The sequence below is a fragment of the Fringilla coelebs genome (assembly GCF_963513975.1).
Source record: "Fringilla coelebs genome assembly, chromosome: 22".
NCBI lineage: Eukaryota > Metazoa > Chordata > Aves > Passeriformes > Fringillidae > Fringilla > Fringilla coelebs.
In genome coordinates this window covers 2,903,001-2,924,419 of record NC_140048.1, presented here as the reverse complement: position 1 = coordinate 2,924,419, position 21,419 = coordinate 2,903,001, and the positions used below count along the sequence as shown (strand labels likewise).

The window sequence follows — 21,419 nt, the reverse complement described above, 5'->3', positions numbered from 1 at the left end:
TGAGTGGGTAACCCAGGTAGCTCCAACATGTGGGGAGCAGGATTCCCTGTGGGTCCAGAGCAGGGCATTCCCCAGGACAGTGTTCCCATATCCTGTGCAGTGAGGCTGGAGGTGATGCTGTGCAGCAGCCACGACAGTGCTGTGATCAGTCACAGAGCAAGGGCTGTCCTGACCTTCAATCCACAGAGCTTGGAGACTCCAGGCTGGGGATCCAGGCTCCAGCAGTCTGGAAAACTGTGTTTGAAGTGGCAGGAGCACACAGGGCCTCTGTGCAAGGCTTCAGGCAGATGGAGCAGGCACAGGGGTGGGGGTGAGCTCTGTTTCTCCAGCATGAGCAGAGGGGACAGAGGGGACAACTGACCCCCACATTCCCAGAGACCTGGATGTCTCTCACCACTGTCTCACCTGCAGGACACCTAATCCAAACCAGCCCTCCCTCCTTGCCCCACACCACCCCAGTCCCACACAGTCCCCACTCCGGGTGCCACCACTGACCCCAAGGCCCCTGCTTTTTGTGCTGCTGTTCAGCTCAGAGTCCAAACCCATCCAGGTATTGAACTGAAAATCGGTTTCTCTGGTTAAAACCTCCCCCATTTTTTGCTTTTCTGGCTAAAACTCTCTCTGGCCATTTAAGTATCGCAGGTTTTCACACCATGGGCCCTCCTGGAGAATGCATGCCTTCCTCCAGCCTGAGCACTGAATGCACCACAGTGAGGAATACCTGGATGAGGAAGGGAAGAAGGGAGGATTCTCCCGACCTGCCCTCCATGGTGACCCTGGTGACCCTGCTTTGCATGGGATGTTAGGCCCTCCAGAAGCCCCTCCAGCAGCACTTGTGTGTCTGTGAGTCTCCTGCTAAAAGGGTTCACTATTCCTTGGACTATTACAACATTTGTCCCCCCAGTTCCTTTCCCAGTTCTGCCCCTGTGATGCCACGTTCAGGAGCCACACACTTTTGGAACCAATTCTCTCCAGCAGAAGCCGAGGAAAGCAAGGAATGGCAGCACTTGGGCTCTTTAATAAGCAACATTTGCCCTTAAAGGAGTAAAAATTCTCAGGTCTGGGATATTCCTGGACTTGCTGGAGCTCTGGAAAATTGGTGTTTCACAGTGTGTGAGGTTTTTGTTCCGAGGTTCTTGGCAAGGTGGCCCCATCAGAGTGGTACCCACGCTGTGTCAAGTGTCTGGAAAACTTCCCAGTGGGCCCAGCCTGCAGCTCCTTGAGTCTGTAACTACAAACGCTGGAAAATCCTAAAAACACGGCAAAGCAGCCCAAAGCTGGTCCTGGCTGCAGCCCCACTTAAATCAAGGCAGGCTTTGGTGTAGATTACAGCCTTTAAAGCAGTTGCTAATGCCACAAGCCCCGCGACTTGGCCCAGGCAGCCGAGGGTTTGGCTGTGTTTGAGCTCTTTGTTCAGCAGGGTTTGCAGTCCCATTTGCATGTGTCACCCGGCCTGCAGGGCTTTGTTCCCACACAGAGGAGCTGCTCCAGAGGCTCCTGGCACCCCCCACACCGCTGCCAGAGCAGCTTTGGGGTCACAAGGTGCCAAGGGTGTCCCCACCTCCTGGACCCCTCTGCACATGGAAAACTCATCTGCTCCAGATCATGGCATGTCCCCAGCAAAAGGCTGTTGGGAAGCAGGAACACAGAGGGAGCCAGACCCCCCCACCTCCAACCTGCCCCCCAGATTTTCCATAAAATGATACTTCCCCAAAAAGTGCCAATTAATTGCTGTCATTAATTGATGTCATTAATTGATGTCATTAATTGCTGTCATTAAATGATAACTGCCCATAGGAACAACCTGACCTCAAAATTTCAAACACAGAAAGTTTAGCGCTATAGTCCTTGAAAGAGTGATGTCTGCTGCAGAGCATCCATGGAATCACAGAACAGTTCAGGCTGGAAAGGACCTTTCCACCCCTGCCATGGCAGGGACACCTCCCACTGTCCCAGGCTGCTCCCAGCCCCATCCACCTGGCCTTGGGCACTGCCAGGGATCCAGGGGCAGCCACAGCTGCTCTGGGCACCAGGTGCCAGGGCCTCCCACCCTGACAGGGAAGAATCCCTTCCCAATATCCCATCCAGCCCTGCCCTCTGGCAGGAGAAGCCATTCCCTGTGTCCTGTCCCTCCATCTCTTGTCCCAAGTCCCTCTCCTACTCTTTTGGGGCCCCTTCAGGCCCTGCAAGGGGCTCTGAGCTCTCCCTGGAGCCTTCTCTTCTCAAGGTGAGCACCCCAGCCCTCCCAGACTGGCTCTGGAGGGGGGCTACAGCCCTTGGAGCATCACTAAGTCTTATAATTTGTAACTGAACCTTTTCCCTTGCTCTCTTGCATGGAAAACTCCACCAAGTTCCCTGCGTAGGGGAAGGTTTTGGAACTACCATTTTCTCTTGGGAAGAGAATTCCTTGCCCAGCCCCCGAGATGCAGCTGCCTCCTGCACCCCTGCCAGGGCAGGGATGGCCATGGAGCAGCCTGTGGAGGGCCAGGCACTGTGAGCACCTTCCTGCTGGCACAGGGACACACAGAGACTCATCCCTTCCCACAGGGACCCCACTAACCCCCAGGGCCCCAAGAAGGACTGAAGGACACGGAGCCAGGAGGCTGCAGTAACCCCTTTGGAACAACTGCCATCCTCCCCACCTGCCCCAGGGCAGGGCCCCAGGGCTGTGCTTGCCAAGGGCAGCAGGAGACATGAATCAGCCATCTGGAACACAGGAGGAAAAGGAGAGCCCTGGAGCCCTCCCATCAGCTCCCAGCACAGCACAGAGCAGAGATGGTGGTACACTGCGGGAGCCCCTGGTTCAGCAGAAGGGACTTTCCACCCCATCCATTATGGACAGACTGCTGTTTCTGACCAAAGTCAGCTCCAGATGCACTGGAATAGGTTTCTGAAGCCCCAGGCAGATGTGGGAAAAATGATCCTCAAGCTCATGGTGTAATTTATGCAACAGGGAAGCCTGGAGTCAGCAGGAGGAGGAGCCCTCAGAGATGGTGGCGGGCAGGGAAGGGCATCTGCTCGGGAAGCTCCAGCAGTGCAGCCCATGCCCTGCTCTGCCAACATCCCCCCAACTGCCCACCACAGGAGTGGGAAGAGGCTCCTGAAGAGCCAGCAGCTGACAAAGCTCCTGCCATCTGCTGCAGATGGTCTCCAGTGGCAGAGGAGAAGGGATTTGGGCATGGCAGGATCCCTCCCGGGCACTCGCTGCCAGCTGCTGCAGGCTGGGGGGATGCACTGGAGGCAACAGGTCGGGCAACAAGAGAGGGGAGGAGGGCAGCAAAAGCAGAGCCACATCGTGTTTTGGTGGCCATCAGGGTGAAGATGGGAGCTGTGGGTGAGTGGAAGAGGGTGAGAAGATAGATGATGGAACCAGGATGGTGACACAGGTCCATGGAATGCAAGGTCTGGATCTTAACTGGGGTAAGAGAAGCAGCCATGAGGATGTCAAGGTTTCAGGAGGTTGGGGGCATGGGAGCAGGCCAAATTGTCACAGAAACACATCCAGGGGAGTCTCCAAAAGATGAAACCTGGGATTTAAGTGACCTCAGGACCCTCCAGCTTGCTCTGTCACACAGAGAAACAGGCTTTGTCCTGGCTCCTCCATGTGTGAGACGGAGGAGCCAGGACAAAGCCAGATGGATGGAGCTCAGAAAATTTCTGCTTTTCCCCCTTTTGTGTCAGTTTTCTGCACAAGGAGTACCCTACCAGGTCTTGAAACATCAAGAAGTATGAAAGTGCTTCTCATGGATCTCGGTCACCTCAGCTCAGCTGAGGCTTCCCCACTTGGGTCATTGTGGTCTCCCATTTCTGCAGTTCCTGGACAGACTTCACAGAACCACTTCCAGCTTGTAGTTTCCCAAATCAAATGTTTTACTGGTGTCCTGACAGACAGAGTCTCCTGATTAGAAAACCAGTGATTTCATTGGGAAAAAAGGCAGAGATCTACACAGGCTGATGGCCACAAGGACCTGATGGGCTGCCTGGCTCTTGATGGCTCAAGACTAATTCTCTTCCTGAAAGGTGTTTTTGCTAAAGCCAGGACTGAATTGGAGTAAAATTCCCATCCCTAGAAGTGTCCCAGGCCAGGCTGGACAGGGCTTGGAGCAGCCTGGTCTAGTGGAAGATGTCCCTGCCCATGAGGGGGTGTAGAATGAGCTGAGCTTTAAGGTCCCTCCAGCACAAACCAGATTCTGGGATTCTGGGTTTTGAACAGGTATTCAGGCTGATCTAAAACATCTCTGGGCTAGAACCTTTGAAACTCAGTTGAATGAAGAGCAATGGCAATAAATCAGAGCTTGGGAGGGTCAGGTTGGCCATTGGAAGAAGTTCCCTCCCCAGGAGGGTGGTGCAGATGTGGGAAAAGTCAGTGGCACATGGGGAAAGCTCTGCCTTTGCAGATAACTAACAACTGTCTACCCAAAGCCATGATTTTGCTTATGCACTGCTGGCAGCAGCCCTGCTGTAAGTGGGAAGTTGGATGAGGAATCTGAGATACTCAAACGTTACAAATTCCTGCCTTTTATTCTGGAAGAAATAGGAAAATGGAGTGTCAAAATCTTGTTGAAGTTCAAGGCCAGCTTGGATGGGGTTTGGAGCAACCTGTGCTAGTGGAAGGTGGCCCTGTCCATGGCAGAGGGTGGGACTGGGTAATCTTTAAAGTCCCTTCCAACCCAAACCATTTTGGGATTCTATTATAAACAAATGCTCAGAGCTTTGAAGCTCTGGAAAGCTCATTCCAGCCCTTTGAGGTAATTTCTGCACTTTCCCAGGTTCTGCTTTCACAGACACTAACTCTTGGCTGCAGCAGGGCCCAGCTGAGCAGCACAGAGAGAACAGGAGAAGCCACTGCTCCTGCTTATGTCCGGAGCAGCACGGGCTCTCCTGTGCCTCCCTCACAAGAAGGGAGCCAGACACAGCCCCTGACACACAGTGAAAGTGAGAAGATAAAAGCAAGACTCCCAGTGCCCCAGGCAGTACAAGTCTCCTGTCCTGTCTAGCCAGCAGCATCACTAATGTGACAAGCAAACAGCAGGCTGGGATGGCTGGTGAGAAGGTCTGGCCCTGCCCACCTCATCCCTTCACCTCTCCTGCTCCCCGACCTCGCCGTGCCCCTGCTGCCTCTGCCAGCAGAGCTCCAGGCCATGGCTGCAAGGGAATTGCTTTGATTGAAGGTGAGGGGGAAACCTCTCCTTTCTGCACAACCTGTGCTCCATCGCTCATGTATGAACTCCTCAAGGCTTGTAGCAGCATCAGGCTGGGCTCAGTCCAGTGCTAGAGACCCTCTGCAGAGCAGGGCCATGGCCCATGTCCTCTCTCTGGACTGTGGTCACCTGTCCTCCTGCAAGTCCTGTTGGGACAGCCCTCCCCAAAAGAGCCTGTGTGGCTGGGACACAACCTGGGCTGTGCCAGCCAATGAATGTCAAACCCTACTGATGCCTGGGACACCTGGGACAGAGCTGTGAGCTGCACATCTTCCTGGCCAAGAGACCTAGAGAATCATGCAAGGTTGGAAAAGACCTCCAAGATCATCAAGTCCAACCTTGGACTGAATGCCACTTTGTCCACTAAGCCATATCACCATGTCGTGACATACTACTGGAAAATGCCACCCCGAATAATAATGCAAATAATCATAACTTTTCTGGATCTGTAGAGGGGGAGAAATCATCCTCATGGGTTTATTGGGACAGTGGATTGGTTTCCTTCCCCACACACTCCTTGTGTTCCCTCTTTAAGAGCCCTTTATGGCTCTCTGTGGCTCTGTTTGCAGCCAAGAGCCTCTGACATCAGCACTAATCCTCCCTCCTTATCCCCTGTGACAAGTTGCTCACAAAAGGGACACATTCCCAAGAGGCTGATGCTCTCTTACCCCCACCTCTGGGAGGTCCTGAATTTGTCTCTGGATACTCTGGAGCCCAAGGCTTCTTCCTCCCTCCTCAGGTCACAGAATCCAGTTACCAGGAAGTGCCCTTCCCACTGCTATTAACCCATCCCTGACCATGGAGCCCTTTCCTTCAGCTTTCCCAGGGCACTTAGCCTGTCCACAGTGTGGACAGAGCCTGCAAATCCTCACAGCACCAAGACTCTCCCCAGTCCCCACCCCTCCCCAAAGAAAGGCCACAAATTAGTAGTCAGGGGCTGCCAGCAAGAGCTGGTGCCTGGCAAGGCTCTCAATTAGTCAAGTGTTGTTATCCAGAGCCCTGGGCTCAGTTCCTTGACCCCTTGGGATGCTGGCAGGGCTCTCAGCCACCCTTTTGGCAGAGATCATTTGTTGAGGAATGGCTGGGAAAGGACTTTTGGTGGCACCCAGGCTCTGTCATGGTCCCTGCAGACAGGACTGTGGCACATGGACTGTCCTGGATTTCACTCCTGAAGGGAGGCTGAACTTTGGGGGATGAGGTACTGCTCAGCTGCAGGGTGTGAGAAGCAGCAGTGCAGGTGAGCTGGAGATGCACAGTGTGGAGCTGGAGGTCAAGGAGAGCCTGCTGAGAAGAGCAGAGAGAAAACCCAGCCTGGGCTCAGAGGTGACAGGAGGTATTGCCCAGGAAGGCAGGTGGATCATGTTTATGGGGATCCAGTTTGCTGGAAGGGGTCATGACCATGGGATGATGGTCACCCAACCATCACCCAGCATGTGCCACCCACCTGGCCACACTCAGGACCTTCCTGCCCTCTGGCTGCTCTAGAGGGGTTGTTTTCTTACTCTCACAGGAGATTTCTCCTGGGATCCCAAAATGGTTTGGATTGCAAGGCATATAAAAGCTCATCACCCCTTGCCATGGACTGGAACAGCTTCTTCTATCCCAGGTTGCTCCAAACCACATGCAACCTGGTTTTGGGCAATTCCAGGGATGGGACAGCCACAGCTTCTCTGGGCAACCTGTGCCAGGACCTCCTCACCCTCCCAGGGAAGAATTCCTTCCCAATATTCCATCTAACCCTGCCCTCTGGCAGTGGGGAGCCATTCCCCCTTGTCCTGGCCCTTATAAAATGTGGGTGCTGAAGAACTGACACCTGAAGGTTTTGGATGCTGCTGCTGATGGGGCATCTCTCCTCAGTCCTGCAGCACAGAGGGTCCCCAGCACTCACCCTGTCTCTCTTGGGGAATTCTCTGCAGGGGGATTCTCCTTGCTTCCTGCAGGGCTGCAGGACCCCGAGGCGTGGTGGGCACTTTGCTTTGTCCAGCTGTGGCAGGAGCACAACCCCATCACACATTCAAGATGGAGCCCCAGCTGGCTCCTCTATCCAGAGCCAAGGCAGAGGGAGGCTCATCCTCCCTCTGCTCCCTCTCCTCTCCCCCAACACCCCCCATTCTCCTGTCCCAGCTCTGCCTTTGTGTCTGCAGCTTCTGTTACCAACTGCTAATGATCTACATCAAGGCTGCCAGGCGGTGCCTGTGCGAGTGTAAGCAGAAGAATCCAGAGCCTCTAATTACAGAGGAATTAGCAAGCAGACAGTTAGTGTTTAGTGCTAATGAATAGATACATTAAGAGAGACATCACACAGGCTGAGAAGTGTGAGCCCTGATAATAAAGGAGTGTCAAACCAGGAAAACACAAGGAGGAGGAAGCAGGGGACTGAAAAGGATTTGCCTTCGACTCAGCTCACTGGTTTTGCCCAGGTGGGAGCAGCCACGGGTGATGCATGAAGGTTCAAGCACAGCAGAGAAATGCAAGTATGAAATAAGAGCATCAAATGATTAGTCCATAGTACAGGAGCACAGTGGGAGGGTGCAGAGCCCCTTACTAGCTCCAGGCAGCATTGCAGCCACCCCATCTCCATCAGGTAAAGGAAGCTGGTCATCCAGACCCGTTCCCCTCTCCTCCTTGGGGCAGACCTGTCCCTGCTTGGAGCCAAACCATGGCTCAGCCTGTGTCAGACCTGCCTCCAGGGCTTCAGAAACACCCTGGCCCCACTCCCAAGCGAACTCCAGATCAGAGGGCACCATAATAAATCCCCCAGGCATTTTTGCAGGTTCCCTCTGTCCTCATGCTCTGGAAGTGATGCCCAAGTGATGCCCACTTGCCCTACTGCTGTTTTACCCCACCCACCATCCCTGGCAGCCAGAACACACCGTGGACTCCAGGTGATTCACTCATGACTGCCAAATTCAGCCCTGGGGCTGATAATGTCCAGGGCACTTCAGAGGGACCAGAGGGACCAGAATCTCTCCTGCTCCCAAGAAGGGCTGTGCCTCACTGGCATCCTTCCACCTCAATCCCGTTCAGCCAAGCCCCAGCCCCGACCTGTGCCCAGCTCCAGATGGCTTCCAGGTGGGCTGGGAAGGCAGCCCCTGGCCAGCAGCTCAGCGGGGCTCCCTGCTCACCAGCACAGCTGCCAGGGGGCTGCTGGGGACCCTCCTGGGAGCAGCACTACCAGCCACTGTGACCATCCCTCCACCCTGCACAGAGCTGGAGACCCTGACTGAAACCCTCCCAGCTCTGTGCTTCAGCTGCTTCACCAAGTGACTCTGCAGTGGCACAGGAACTGGAGCAGATTCCCAGACCATAATCCCAAATATTCATCTCCCAGCCCCTCTCCTGTGCAGCACTGCTTGCTTTCTCAGACTGTCCTGGCTCTCTCTCCAGTCCAAGCAGGGACTGCAGCTCCCATCAAAATGCTGGAGCCACCTCACCTTCCCTGCAGGTCCCCAGGAAGCAGGAGTGTGTCTGCAACACTCTGATGGTGCCTGCAATGATGCTTCAAGGCAACAGCCTCAGGCCCAGCCACAGCCAGTGCTGGAGAGCGATGCTGTGACACCAGGGGACAGTGCCACCAGCTGTTCTGCTGCCATGATAGGGAGGCAGCTCTGCCTTGGGGCATGCTCCAGCTTTTCAAAATAAGGGATATTTTGACACCCAGAGCTTGGGATTCACTCAGGAATTGCCAGGCACTCATCATCACCAACATTATGGAATAAGCAACACCTCACCCCTTGTCCCCTTCCAGCCCACAGGGGCTCAGTCAGCACTGCCCAGAGACACTGCCCGCCCCTGATGCCTCAGGCTTCAGCTTTTACAGTTTTCAGATTCTATTTTGCTTTAGTGTGGAAGTCTGGGCTTCATACTAGGGGATGGTGAGCTCTCTTCACAGAACAGTTAGATAAAATAATTCCTTCTCTAGCTGGGGACCCAATGACAGCTGATCCAGATCTCAGGCCCAAGAGCATGAACAATGTGGGCTGTAGAGAGAAAACAAGAAGGATGGGACCTCATGGGCTAAAGCTGTGACTGGACAATTAACTCCAATATGCAAATGGAGCAGAACTTATAATAAAAGTGTGAGACCCCGTGAGCGGTCATCCATTTTTGTGGCCATTTTGGGTTTTGCTGCCCAACTATTTGAGGCCTCTTAATAAATCCCTGCTTTATTCTTTAGCTCTGTCTAGTCTCTGTTCTAGCTCAGCCCTCACAGGACACCCCCCCAGCCGGAGGGGGAGCTCTGAGGGAGGGGGATGGGGCCCTTACCGGCCTGGTTGGTGGTGATGTTCACGGAGGCGAACTGCGGGGAGAAGGGGCTCTGGTCGGTGACGCCGTTGACGGCCTGGATCTCGAAGGTGTACTGGGTGTGAGCCAGCAGGTCGCTGATGTAGATGCGGGGCTCGGTGAGGCCCAGCTGGCGCGGGGCGAACTGCACGTTGTCCCCGCAGCGCGTGCAGGCGCCGCGGCCGGCGCCGCAGCTCTTGCAGATGATGTTGTACACCAGGTCCTCGCGGCCCCCCGAGTCCCGCGGGGGGCTCCACTCCAGCATCAGCGACGTCTCGTTCACGCTGGAGATCACGGCCTGCGGGGCCGACGGGATGGCTGGGGAGGGAGCAGACGGGAAGGGGTGAGACACTGCAGCCCTCCTCCTCCTCCTCCTCCTCCTCCTCCTCCCCATCCCTGGGCAGGACTCTGCGTGAGCCGAGCCCACAGGGGCTCGGTCAGCACTGCCCAGAGACACTGCCCGCCCCTGACGCCTCAGGCTTCAGCTTTTACAGTTTTCAGATTCTATTCTGCTTTAGTGTGGAAGTCTGGGCTTCATACTAGGGGATGGTGAGCTCTCTTCACAGAACAGGAAGATAAAACAATTCCTTCTCTAGCTGGGGACCCAATGACAGCTGATCCAGATCTCAGGCCCAAGAGCATGAACAATGTGGGCTGTAGAGAGAAAACAAGAAGGATGGGACCTCATGGGCTAAAGCTGCAATTGGACAATTAACTCCAATGTGCAAATGGAGCAGAACTTATGAGACCCCATGAGCGGTCATCCATTTTTGAGGCCATTTTGGTTTGTGCTGCCCAAAGTGGATCTCTTTGAGGCCTCTTAATAAATCCCTACTTCTCTTGGTTTCAGGGATGTGTGTGGCAAGCTGGACATCCTAAGCAAAGAGGGGGAATGAAACCAGTCCTCTGATTTGTGTTTTGATTGTGTGAAAGTGCTGGCAAAATTTACCAGTTAAGTTTCTGTAGTGTCCCCCAAACCCCACTGGGACAGACACCTTTGTCAAGCATCCCTGGGTGCTCTGACTGAGGACCATGTCCCTTCCCCTCCCAGGTGCCCAGACCCACATACTGGTGCACGGCATGTCCACGGGGTCGGCGTCTGCCCGGTAATATCCATTTCGGCACACGCAATTCGTGGCCCCTTCCGAGGTTGTCCGGCTGTTGATGGGGCAGTGGACGCACCCTTCATCCCCCTGGCTGGCCTTGAAAGTTCCCGAGGGACAGCCTGGAAGAGAAGAGAGCGGTGGTGAGCAGTGAGAAGGGGGCTGGGGTGATGATGCCTGGAGCCCAGCACTGCTGCCCAAACCACCCCTGGGGCTCTGCAGAGTGCAAAGGAAATCCTGACAACTGCAGGTGGGCACCATAGAGAAGGAGCAGCTGATTGGGAGGCCCTGAGGAGCCACCTGCAGAGAGGGGTCCCCACGCAGACACCTCTGTCCCTGTTCCCCAACCACTAGTGCAGAACAGGGATTGTAGGAGTGCAGAGGAAATTTTTAGCCACTGCCCCATAAGATGTCAGTGGCTGTACCAGGTCAGACCATGGACACCAGAATCCTCCCCCCAACAGTGACTGTCAGGGGCATTTAGGTTGGAGATCAGGGAAAGGTTCTACCCTCAGAGGGTGCTGGCACTGCCCAGGCTCCCCAGGGAATGGGCACAGCCCCGAGGCTGCCAGAGCTCCAGGAGGGTTTGGACACCACTCCAGGGACACACAGGGTGGGATTGTTGGGGTGTCTGTGCAGGGTCAAGGGTTGGATTTGATCCCTGTGGGTCCCTTCCAAGTCAGGATATTCCATGATTCCATGACCACCCAAGGAGCAGGGCATGAACCACCATGTGCTGCTTCCCCACTCCCTTCTGAGATGCAGCTCCTTGCACACATGGGTGTTTCTCCCACTATGTTACCACTCAGTTTTTATTCCCTGTAGATGTCCTGCACCTGTTTTACCCCTAAAGAGCCCTGTGCTGTAACCACACGCTGCAGGAAGAAACTGCCGCTCTCTGCTTCCAGGCCAAGCTGCCATTCTTGATGCCATCCCACATTTCCATTGCTGATGGACACTCAGTCACCATCTGCCTTGTCCAGGACCTTTAGAGTTGTCCAAATCTCTGTCATGCTCTACACCGCATAACAACATCCACTGCTTTATTCTCTTCTTTTTTCAGCAATGCCCCCATTATTTTTTAACTACTGACTGTGAAAGCCCTAAGGTCTGAGTTGTGAGGGACATTGGGCCAGCTCCTAGCTCATCTCTGTGCAGGTGTGTGGGAATTGGTCTCCTGGAAGATGCCCCACGGCAGATGGTCTTTAAGGCACCCCCAAACCTAAACCATTCTGTGACTGCACCATTCCATGAACCTGGGGTTGTTTTCTCCCATTTGTATCACCTCAAGTCTTTTGAATTCCAGTTGCCTTCTCATTCCCTGGTCACACTGTCTCATGGGGTCCTTTTGCAACTCTCCACAGAGTTTTGTCTTCATGACTTTGGAGATGTGGCACCTGGGGACATGGCAGTGCTGGGTTGATGATGCTAGGGGACATTCCCAACCTTATAAGATTTTATGACTCAATATCACAAATAGATTGTTGGTTCTGCTGAGCAGTAGCAGCGGGCTGGGCTCTCCCTCCAGGCTCTGAGCCCCTCACAGGTGAAGAAGATGCTCCATAAGCAGCAGCCACTCAACCCCACGTGTGTCCAGCCTCACGTGGGTGAGGGGCCATGGGGGTGAGCGGTGCCTGGAGCAGACAGTGGTGAAGGCTGGACCCCACTGGGATCCAGCACTAACAGATTCACACTCAAGGATAAAAGCTTTCAACACCACAAAGTCCCTTCCAAGCCCAGGTTCAGCAGTGCCCAGGGAAAGGCTGGGCTCAGCCCGTTCCTCTGTGGTTACTCCTGTTGTGACTTTCTGCTCCTGTTAATTCTTACACAGCCTGAAGAGCCTGGGGGGAGGCAGGTGGCTCCTGTGCTGAAACAAGTTTAACAAACTTCTCCTTCAGTCACCTGCCAAGGCTCCCAGGAATGAGGCAGATCAGAAAACAGCCTGGGAGAAACATTCACTAGGGCTGCTCTGAGCAAGAGCCACTGCTAAGAAGTAGCTATTTCTTATTTGGGAAAAATGAAAAAAAGAAGGTTGTTTTTTTTTCTTCAGTTGTCATCTCCTTTCCTCCAGAATTAGCCTGAGTTTCCAATGAGAAAAGTTCCACAGAGAAATTCCATCAGCCTTCCCTGCTTGTACTGTCCCTCCTTCCTCTTATGGTCACAGGAGCAGTTGAAAACCAGGATCCTCCTCATGTTCCTGGATCTTTTCATCGATCCCTCACCTGCTCCATTCCATTCCTGATCCACTTCCCTCGGGACCAGCCCATCTCAGAGGGTGTTAAGCTGTTGGGAGAGGTGATGGCTGGGCAGTTCTGCATTCCCCAGAAGCAATGGGGACATGATAACAGGCTTCCTGCACTAATACCAATATTTGAGACACACAAAAGACCAAGAGATAAAATTGCTCTCATCTGACAGCCCAGGCAAAATGCAGGGTCATTCCAGCAAGGATAGTTTCAGACAGGGGCCTCTTTCACCTTCCTGAGGTTTATTTTTAAAATATATACTTTCCCATAATGCTTCTTCTGCATCAAGACAGAGAGACATCCAAAAAGTGCCCAGGCTGTGGAGTGTATGACTACTCCAAGGAATAAAAACATTCCCCACATTGGCCCTGGCACAGGTCAATGGCTGGAGAGGGATAAAAACTGAGGCTCAGTGGTTGTTCCTCAAAAATGCCCAGCTGGGACACTGAAACTCTTTGCATGAGCCACCAAAACACAGCCAGGAGTTTTGGCAAGTCCCCTCCTCCACGGCAGGTCCCGCATGGGATAAAATAATCCTGAGAAAATCAGAACTTCTCCAAAGTTAAATGCTCTGAAAGCATGTGTAAAGACAGGAAAATCACTGACATTTGATGCAAAGTCCTTTTTTCTATTGATTTATTTTTCTCCAGTAATGACAACCTCCAGAAGTAAAATAAATGAACATTGTCTTCAAAACTGTTCTGCTCCCTCCAGGTCTTCCCCTGGGTGAGAAAACAGATTTTCTTTAGGAATTTACCCAATTTCTTATTTCCTGAATAAACACCAAATCAAAAGTGAAATCTTCACACAGGGGCTAAAGCCCCTCCTGCCTGAACAATGGAAATGTTCTCACCATGTGCTGGAAGCATCTCAGAATCATAGAATGTCCTGAGCTGGAAGGGACCCACAAGGATCATCAGTCCCTGCACAGACACCCCAGCAATCCCATCCTGTGCTTCCATCAGAGCCTTGTCCCAATGCTCCTGCAGCTCTGGCAGCCTTGGGGCTGTGCCCATTCCCTGGGGAGCCTGGGCAGTGCCAGCACCCTCTGGGGGAAGAGCCTTTTCCTCATGTCCAGCCTGACACAGACATGAGGACATGCCAGTTTTCTGCCCTGGGAGGTGACAGCAGCTTTGGGACATTGCTGCTTTCCCTTAGTTTTGCAGCAAGGACATCTATAGAAATTCCTGTTTGCCAAGATGGAAATTAAACAGTGAAAGCACAGAAATTTCTACCTTATCCAAGCATCCCTCATGCCTGGAGGGCGATTTCAGTGCCAGTGGCTCTGCCCCCATCACTGCCTCAGTTTCCCCCCCTCCAGCAGCGAAGGGATGCTCACAGGGCTCAGAGGGACAGAGGCACCTTTAACAGCCTGGCTGCTGCACAGAGCCATGGCTGGCTGCCCTGCTGGGCTACAGCTCTGCAGGCAGCCTGGAGCACTGGCTGTGGCTCTCTGCAGCAAGGCTGGGGATGCTGAGCAGCACTGGGGCTCCTTGCTTCCCACTCACCCACTGCCAGGGCATGGAAAGGTGCTTGTGCCTGGGAAGGCACGAGGAGACCCACAAGGACCATCATCCTGAAGGGAAGGGAATGCCATGGGCAGGACCCACAGAGCATCCTGCCCTCCTGCAGAGGAGCACACCAGGATGTGGGAGGCAAGGCCACCTCTGCTGCTGGCACCAAGCTCCAGCCCTCCTGTGCCAGGCAGCTCAGCAGGGAAAGGCATCCCATGGCTCAGGGAAAGGCATCCCATGGCTCAGGGAAAGGCATCCCATGGCTCAGGGAAAGCCTTTGGCCAAATGTGCAGGAGGGGCCGCACAGGGGTTCCCTGTCCTTCGTGTCTCACTGCCTCTCTCCAGCCAAATGTTTCATTAATGCAGTGCGAGCTGGGCAGGCTCCAGCCAGGCTCTCCTGCATCCCAAACTGGCCCTGGCCTCCAGAGCCCACCCCAGGCTCCTCCTGGAAACAGCTCTGAGCAAGCAGCTCCCTCCTGCAATAAAAGTTCCTAAAATGGCACCTTCAGCCCATGCTGAGGGCTGTGAGGAAGGAAGGATTCTTCTCACCCCCTCTGCCTGGCCCTGTTTCTCCTGGCAGCAAGGATCCCTGAACTCCAGCAAGGCATTTTTAAAGGCTGATGGAAGCCAGGCAGCCCTGGCTGTCAGGATCTGCCAGGAGCCTTAAATCCCCAGCCTTATCTCCCTCCCAGCTCCTTTCTCCCTCGGGGCCGGGGCTGGGGGCTGGCTCTGCAGCTTCCCTGCTGCTGCAGCACCCAGGGCTGCTCCCCTTGGCCACATCCTGCCCTCCTCTGGGGCTATGGGGGTCCCTCTCCATGCTTTTGGGATTCCCCCTCCCTGCTCTCGGGGTCCCAGCCCCACAGCCCTCCCTGCTGCCACTGGCACCCTCATCACCCCACAAACCCCAGGTGGGTGCCTTGCCCCCACCCCACAGCGCTGCTCCCCTCTGAGCCCAGATCAAAGGAGTCCCACAGATATGCTCTTATGGAGAATAAGGAAAGCAATGTCCTGGGCCAAGCCAGGAGGAGCACAGCCAGGACACTGGGGGAGGTGTTTTCTTTTCCCTTGCCAGGCACGGGCATGCTGCCATGGCTAGGCTAGGGTTGCCCAATTCAGGGAGTGCTATGGAGAAGGAGGAGAGTCCAGTGGAGAGTCACCAAGATGGCCATCCCTGCACACAGGGCATAGGAGAGGTGGGAGGAGCTCCTGGGGTAACTGGGGATACTGGGGTCAGGGGGGATCTAACTGCACCTGCTGAAGATAAACTCAAACACTTCTCAGGGGGCCAGACTCTGACAGGACAAGGACCACAAGTTCAGACAGGACATTATGAAAAACTACTCCAAAAGATGGTGCTGACCTGGGAGAGGGGTGGTAGGGTTCCAACTCTGGGGTACATTGAGCACAATTCCATGGCTGCCTTGAGCTCATGCTGGTGGCACCCCCAGTGCAAAGGGACACTGGACATGAGACCCCAGACCCTCCCTGACCAGCACTTCTGGCTCTCTGCTGTCTGTGGTGTGTGGGGTAGCTCATGGAATCATGGAAAGGCAGGAGGATTTGGGCTCAAAGGGACCTTAAAGCTCATCTCAGGTTCAATTACCTTCCACTATCCAGGCTCCTGCAAGCCCCATCCAACCTGGCCTTGGACACTGACAAGGATGGGGCAGCCACAGCTCCTATGGGCACCCTGCACCAGGGCCTCCCCACCCTCACAGGGAACAATTCCTTCCCAATATCCCATCTCAATCTACTCTGTTCCAGTTTAAAGCCATTGATGATGTTCTGTGCAGAACTATTATGTCTAACCAGCTCTGAATTTTCCCCTGTTTCCTTTCATCAACCATACCCTGCCTGGAAGATGAGGTGGCTGCTGCAATGACATTGTCACTTCTCCCATATTCTGCTCCATTCTGTCCCTTGCACCTTGACCCTTGTTTTCAATTCTGCATCCAAACAGGTATCACTTTGTCTCACTTGTAAATTTTCCCCTCCTCTGCTTGTTCCTGTCCCCTGTCCCTCACCCAATGGGGTTTGTCCCCTTAGTGAAAGGGTGGCCTTTGGACAAGCCAAAGCAGCAACAGTGCCTTTGGATCCACTCCCAACTCCCCCCCGTGCCCCCAGCCTGCAGGGGGCTGCAAGGAAGAGGATTCAGCTGGGCCTTGAGGAGGCAGTGGTGACACCCTTGGATCCTGGAGCTGGCTGCAGCTCAGAGAGAGTGAGAAGCTGGGACCTGCAGGTGCCAGGGGCCACACGGGTCCTCCTGTTTCCTGAGGGATAAATTTAATTAGCAGCCTGCACTGTTACCTCATCCTCAGATAAGCAATTAATGCCATTGCCAGGTGCTGTCACTGCCAACGGCTCTGACAGCATTTGGAGAGCAGGGGAGGGAAATACAGGAGGGAAAACAGGGTTAAATGAGATTAACTGGAGGGGAACCTCCAGGATGTGGATTACAGAATTGTCAATAAAGGGAATGGTCCCAATGCAAATGTTCCTCTTTAACCTCATCATTCTCCATGGGATGGGAATGGAAGCAAGACAGCACAGGCTGCATAGCATCCTCCTGGCCCTCAGACACATCCCCACCGACTGGGCCAACCCCCCACACCTCACCAGCAGCTCCAGAATCACCTGGGTCCCACCACCTGCCCACAGGCACTGCTGCCCTGGCCTCACAGCCGCAGGTGCCAGCACTCCAAACCCCACATTCCCTGCAACAACGCTCCCTCCCAGCCACCCCAGCCACCCCAGCTCCATCCCAGACACAGCTGGCTCAAAATGCCTCAGGCACAGCTCCCTCAGAAGTGCCCTACCAAGGGCTGCCATGTGTGCCCTGCCTGCCACAGCTCACGGCAGTTTAGGAGCTCACATCTTGTTCTCAGCACCATCTTTTGTGTCCCTCGGTCCCCAGGCAGAGGGGCAGTGCTGGGGCAGCGTGGGGCTGTGACAGGACTCAGTGCTGGGGTGTCACAGAGCTTTGGAGAGGACAGGGCAGGGCAGAGTGAGGCCCTGCTCTGGGAGCTCCCCAAAACAGAGCACATTGGAAGGTCTTGCAAGGGCAAATACACCCTGACCTCTGGCCAGACTGTCCTCGGCCCAAAGCTGCACAGACCCAGGCCAAGGGCCAGGAATCAAGGATCCAGCCTTTGGACACCAGGGACAAACCAGAAGTGCTCAAGACACACCAAATCCAGGCAGGTACAGTGCCCTGCTCTCCTGAGAGCATCCCAGCCTTGGGCAGGACCAGCCTGACCCCAGCCCCAGCAGCTCTCTCCCAGAGCTGTGCTCCAGCAGCAGAGCTGAGCTCTCACCTGGGAGAGGCTTTGTACCAGGGGCTTCCCAGCAAATTCCCCCTGCAGGTTGCCAGGGTTCACAAGGTCACCTCCCTTCCAGCACTGCTCCCAAGTTCAGGCATCTGGTGAGCCCAGCACACCTGTGGGCAGCACACCTGGAGTCCCCAGCCCTGCTGGGGGGAGGGCACATCCATCAGAGCTGATGGGATTCGCTGTCACAGAGAAATGCCTGGAATTTCTTACCTGCCCCATCAGCCTGGTTCAGCCTCCCCAGCCCGTCAAAGCTCTTAAAGAGAAATGTAACATTTTCTGTCCCTGCCTGAGCATGTGGGACTGGGATGTTGCCAACATCCTCAGAGTGCAGATGGAGAAGTCCATAACCCAGCATTTATCCTGTCAGGGCCATCCACACACAAGGGGAGAGGACTTCCCTGTCCTTGTTTGGGGTCAGTCTCCTCTCCCAGGAAACAAGCAAAAGAACAAGAGGAAACAGCTTCAAATTGGACCAGAGGGGTTTAGATTGAATATTAAGGAAAATTTTGTCATGGAAAGTATGGTCAGGTATTGGCACAGGCTGCCCAGGGCAGTGGTGGAATAACCTGTGAGTGTGGCAGCTGGGGACACAGGTTAGTGCTGGGTTAATGGCTGGATTGAATCCTAGAGAGCTTTTCCAAGCTTTATGATTTCCTGATTCTCTGGTTCTGTCCCAAGGAGACAGGGATGTGTGTGTCCATCATGCTGCTGCAGAGCAGGGGTGGCTGCAGCCCAGAAGCTCAGCTCACTGCACACTTCCAGAAGCCTCCGTGGGAAGCTGAAAGCAGGGGGTGAGTTCAGAGCTCAGGAGCACGGTGCTGGTGGCAGCAGATGCCGTCAAACTCCTGGCTCGTGCAGAGCCCTGCAGAGCAGCTCAGGCTGCAGCTGCCTCAGGCCAAGCTCAGTCGCTCAGAGCTCTCCTGAAGCAGGACATTGCCACCCCAGGAATGCCAGGTGGTGCTGGCAGGAGCAGCCCCAGTGCCAGGCACGGGGGGAGCAGGAGCCTGCACAGTGTCAGCCCCCAAAGCTTGGCTTGGCACACACAGAAGGGAGCAGAGCCCAGGGCTGCACAGCAGCATGGCCTGGGAGCCCTGGGCTGACCTCATGGAGCAGGGGAGCACTGGGGCACTGCCTTCATCTCTGGGGTCCCAGCACAGGAAGGATGTGCAGCTGCTGGGGTGAGGCCAGAGAAAGCCAAAGAGAAGCTCCAAGGGCTGGAGCCCCCCCAGAGCCGGGCTGGGAGAACTGGGGGTGCTCACCTGGAGAGGAGAAGGATCCAGGGAGAGCTCAGAGCCCTGCCAGGGCCTGGAGGGGCTCCAGGAGAGCTGGAGAGGGACTGGGGACAAGGGATGGAGGGACAGGACCCAGGGAATGGCTCCCACTGCCAGAGGGCAGGGATGGATGGGAGATTGGGAAGGAATCCTTCCCTGGGAGGTGCTGAGGCCCTGGCACAGGGTGCCCAGAGCAGCTGTGGCTGCCCCTGGATCCCTGGCAGTGTCCAAAGCCAGGCTGGACAGGGCTTGGAGCAGCCTGGGACAGTGGGAGGTGTCCCTGCCATGGCAGGGGTGGCACTGAGTGGGCTTTGAGGTCCCTTCCAGCCCAAACCATTCTGGGAGTCTACAATTTAATATTTTTATTTTAAACATGCTGCTCAGGCCAGCAGCACATCCCTTTTCTCTTGATGTAAACACTGAGCAGTGCAGACTCATGCTGTGACTATTCTGAGCCAGCTTTCTCCAAGAGGTCCCCTGAAGAATTTAGGACCTTCATATTTTGTTACTTTGTTTGGTCTTGTTTAATTGTTTCTCAAAGCTTCTGCCTGGGAGAGCAGTGCCTCGGGAGGGAGGGCATGTCAACCATCCCAGAACACTTCCCAAGGATTTAACACAGGGAAAGGAACAAACCAAGCAGGCAAGTGGTGACATCAAAGTTGCACTGATGGAAAACCCCTAATCCTATAAACCCATCCTGCTTTAATTGGTGTTAAAACAAAGATAATCTTATCTCAGCCCTATAAAAGAAGGGATAGGATGTTCTTTCTAAAAGCCTCTCTAAAAGCCCTCGTAAACTTGACAAACACTGCATGGTTCCAGCCCAAGGAGAGTGACTTTAATCCTAAGGGAAACAGGAAAGCAAAAAGGGAGCTTTTCCTGGACAAGAGCCCTTCAAGTGTCCCCAGGCCTCTGGTGCCAGTCTGGAGTGACACCCCCAGCACTGTGGGGCTGTTGGGACAGCAGAGAGCCCCAGGAGCAGACCCAGGCTGGCAGGGACCAGGCAGTGTCTGCACAGTGCCCGGCCTGAGCAGAGCCAGGATCAGAGCTGGGACAGATTTTGCCTCCCCTCCAGGAACTCCAGGGGCATCTGGGGCTGCTCACTGTCTGCAGCTGTCCCGTCTGCCCCCCTTGTCTCAGAAGCTGGAGGAGCAGTTTCAGAGCCTGAGATGGGGTTTCTGAAGGAATCCCCAGCAGCCCCAGGGCAGGGTGCACCAGTGGCACTATTCCCACCCTGCTCTGCCTCGGCTCCCCCAGCACCAGCAGCCCTCCCACCCCAGGCTCTCCTCCCCATGTGCAGCAGTGCCCTGCAGAGCCCCTCCAGGTGCCCTTCCCAGGGCACAAGCAGCTTTCCAGGTGGAGCTGGGGTGGCCAGGAGCCCCTGGGATGGAAGTGGGCATGTTTAATCAGCACATTTTAATGCTCCTCAGCACCCAGTTGGGACAAGTTCAAAGTGCCAGCTGGTTTGGTGCCAGCAGCCACTTTCCAGATGACAACACTGCTCTGTGTCAGCCCTTGGTGCTGAGTGGAACTGGCAGAAGAGTGATTAAAAATGGGCATTATGGTGAGTTAAGTCACTGGGGGAGCTCACAGAACCTTTCCTCCCTGGCCTGCAGGGAGTGGAGGAGCTGTGGGGAGGCAGCACAGCCTGGGAAGGGCACACACTGTGCTTCCCAAAATGCCCTGAAGGAGACCCAAGGAGAACCAACCTTCCTTTAAAAAAAGCTCCCAAGTGCACTGGCAAGGAAGAGCTGTTCCAGTCTGGGCTCCCCAGTACAAGAAAGGATGCAGGGAAGGCTCCAGGCTGCTGGAGCACATGGTGGGCAAGGAGAGGCTGAGGATGGATGTGAGCCTGGAAAAGAGAAGGCAAAGGAGACCTTGCTGCTGCCTGCAGGGTGAAGGGAAGGTGGAGCCAGACCTCAGAAGGAGGGCAAGACTCTAGCTGGCACATGGAAAATTCCAGCTTGACGCAAGAATGTTTTTCACCATGAGGGAGGTCAAGTACTGGAGGGAGGGACCAGAACACAGGGATCCACATCCTCAGAGATGGTCACAGCCACTCCCTGGGAACTGAGCCGCTTTTCTGTCACTCCAGCTGCCTCCAACCAACTGAGCTCCCACTCCTCAAAGCCCAGGAATTGTCTGTAGGAGCAGACAGGGAAAAAATTCCCTTTTCCCTTTGCTAAAGCAATCCCAGTTGAGGAGAGGTCCCTTCCCCACAGCAGAGCCCTCGGTGCTGTCACACCGTGGCTCAGGGACTGCAGTGCCAGCCTGAGGCTCCAGCCCTGCTCCCCAGCTCCATCTGGCCCTGCCAGCTCAGATTCCCTCACGTCCCAGCAGCCTCACTGCTGGTGCTCAGACGTTTTCAGGGCTTCCCCAGGAGCCTGAGCTGCAGCAGCTCCACTGGTGCTGAGCTGAAACTGGAACACCGTGCTTGATCTTGCAAAGTGAACTGCAAGGGCTACCCAAAA

At 54.8% G+C, this 21,419-nt stretch overlaps 1 protein-coding gene across 4 annotated transcripts in view; it reads right to left on the bottom strand.

Annotated features, from left to right (window-relative positions):
• The window catches only part of LOC311162042 (ephrin type-B receptor 2), a gene marked incomplete at both ends in the record, with an annotated part of 276,894 nt that overhangs the window by 34,457 nt on the left and 221,018 nt on the right, over window positions 1-21,419 (bottom strand). For all 4 annotated transcript variants that reach the window (XM_084220149.1, XM_084220151.1, XM_084220150.1 and 1 more), the window contains 2 exons: window positions 9,468-9,803; window positions 10,555-10,710. In XM_084220149.1, the coding sequence (XP_084076275.1) occupies window positions 9,468-9,803; window positions 10,555-10,710 (492 nt within the window). The remainder of the gene's footprint in view (window positions 1-9,467; window positions 9,804-10,554; window positions 10,711-21,419) is intronic.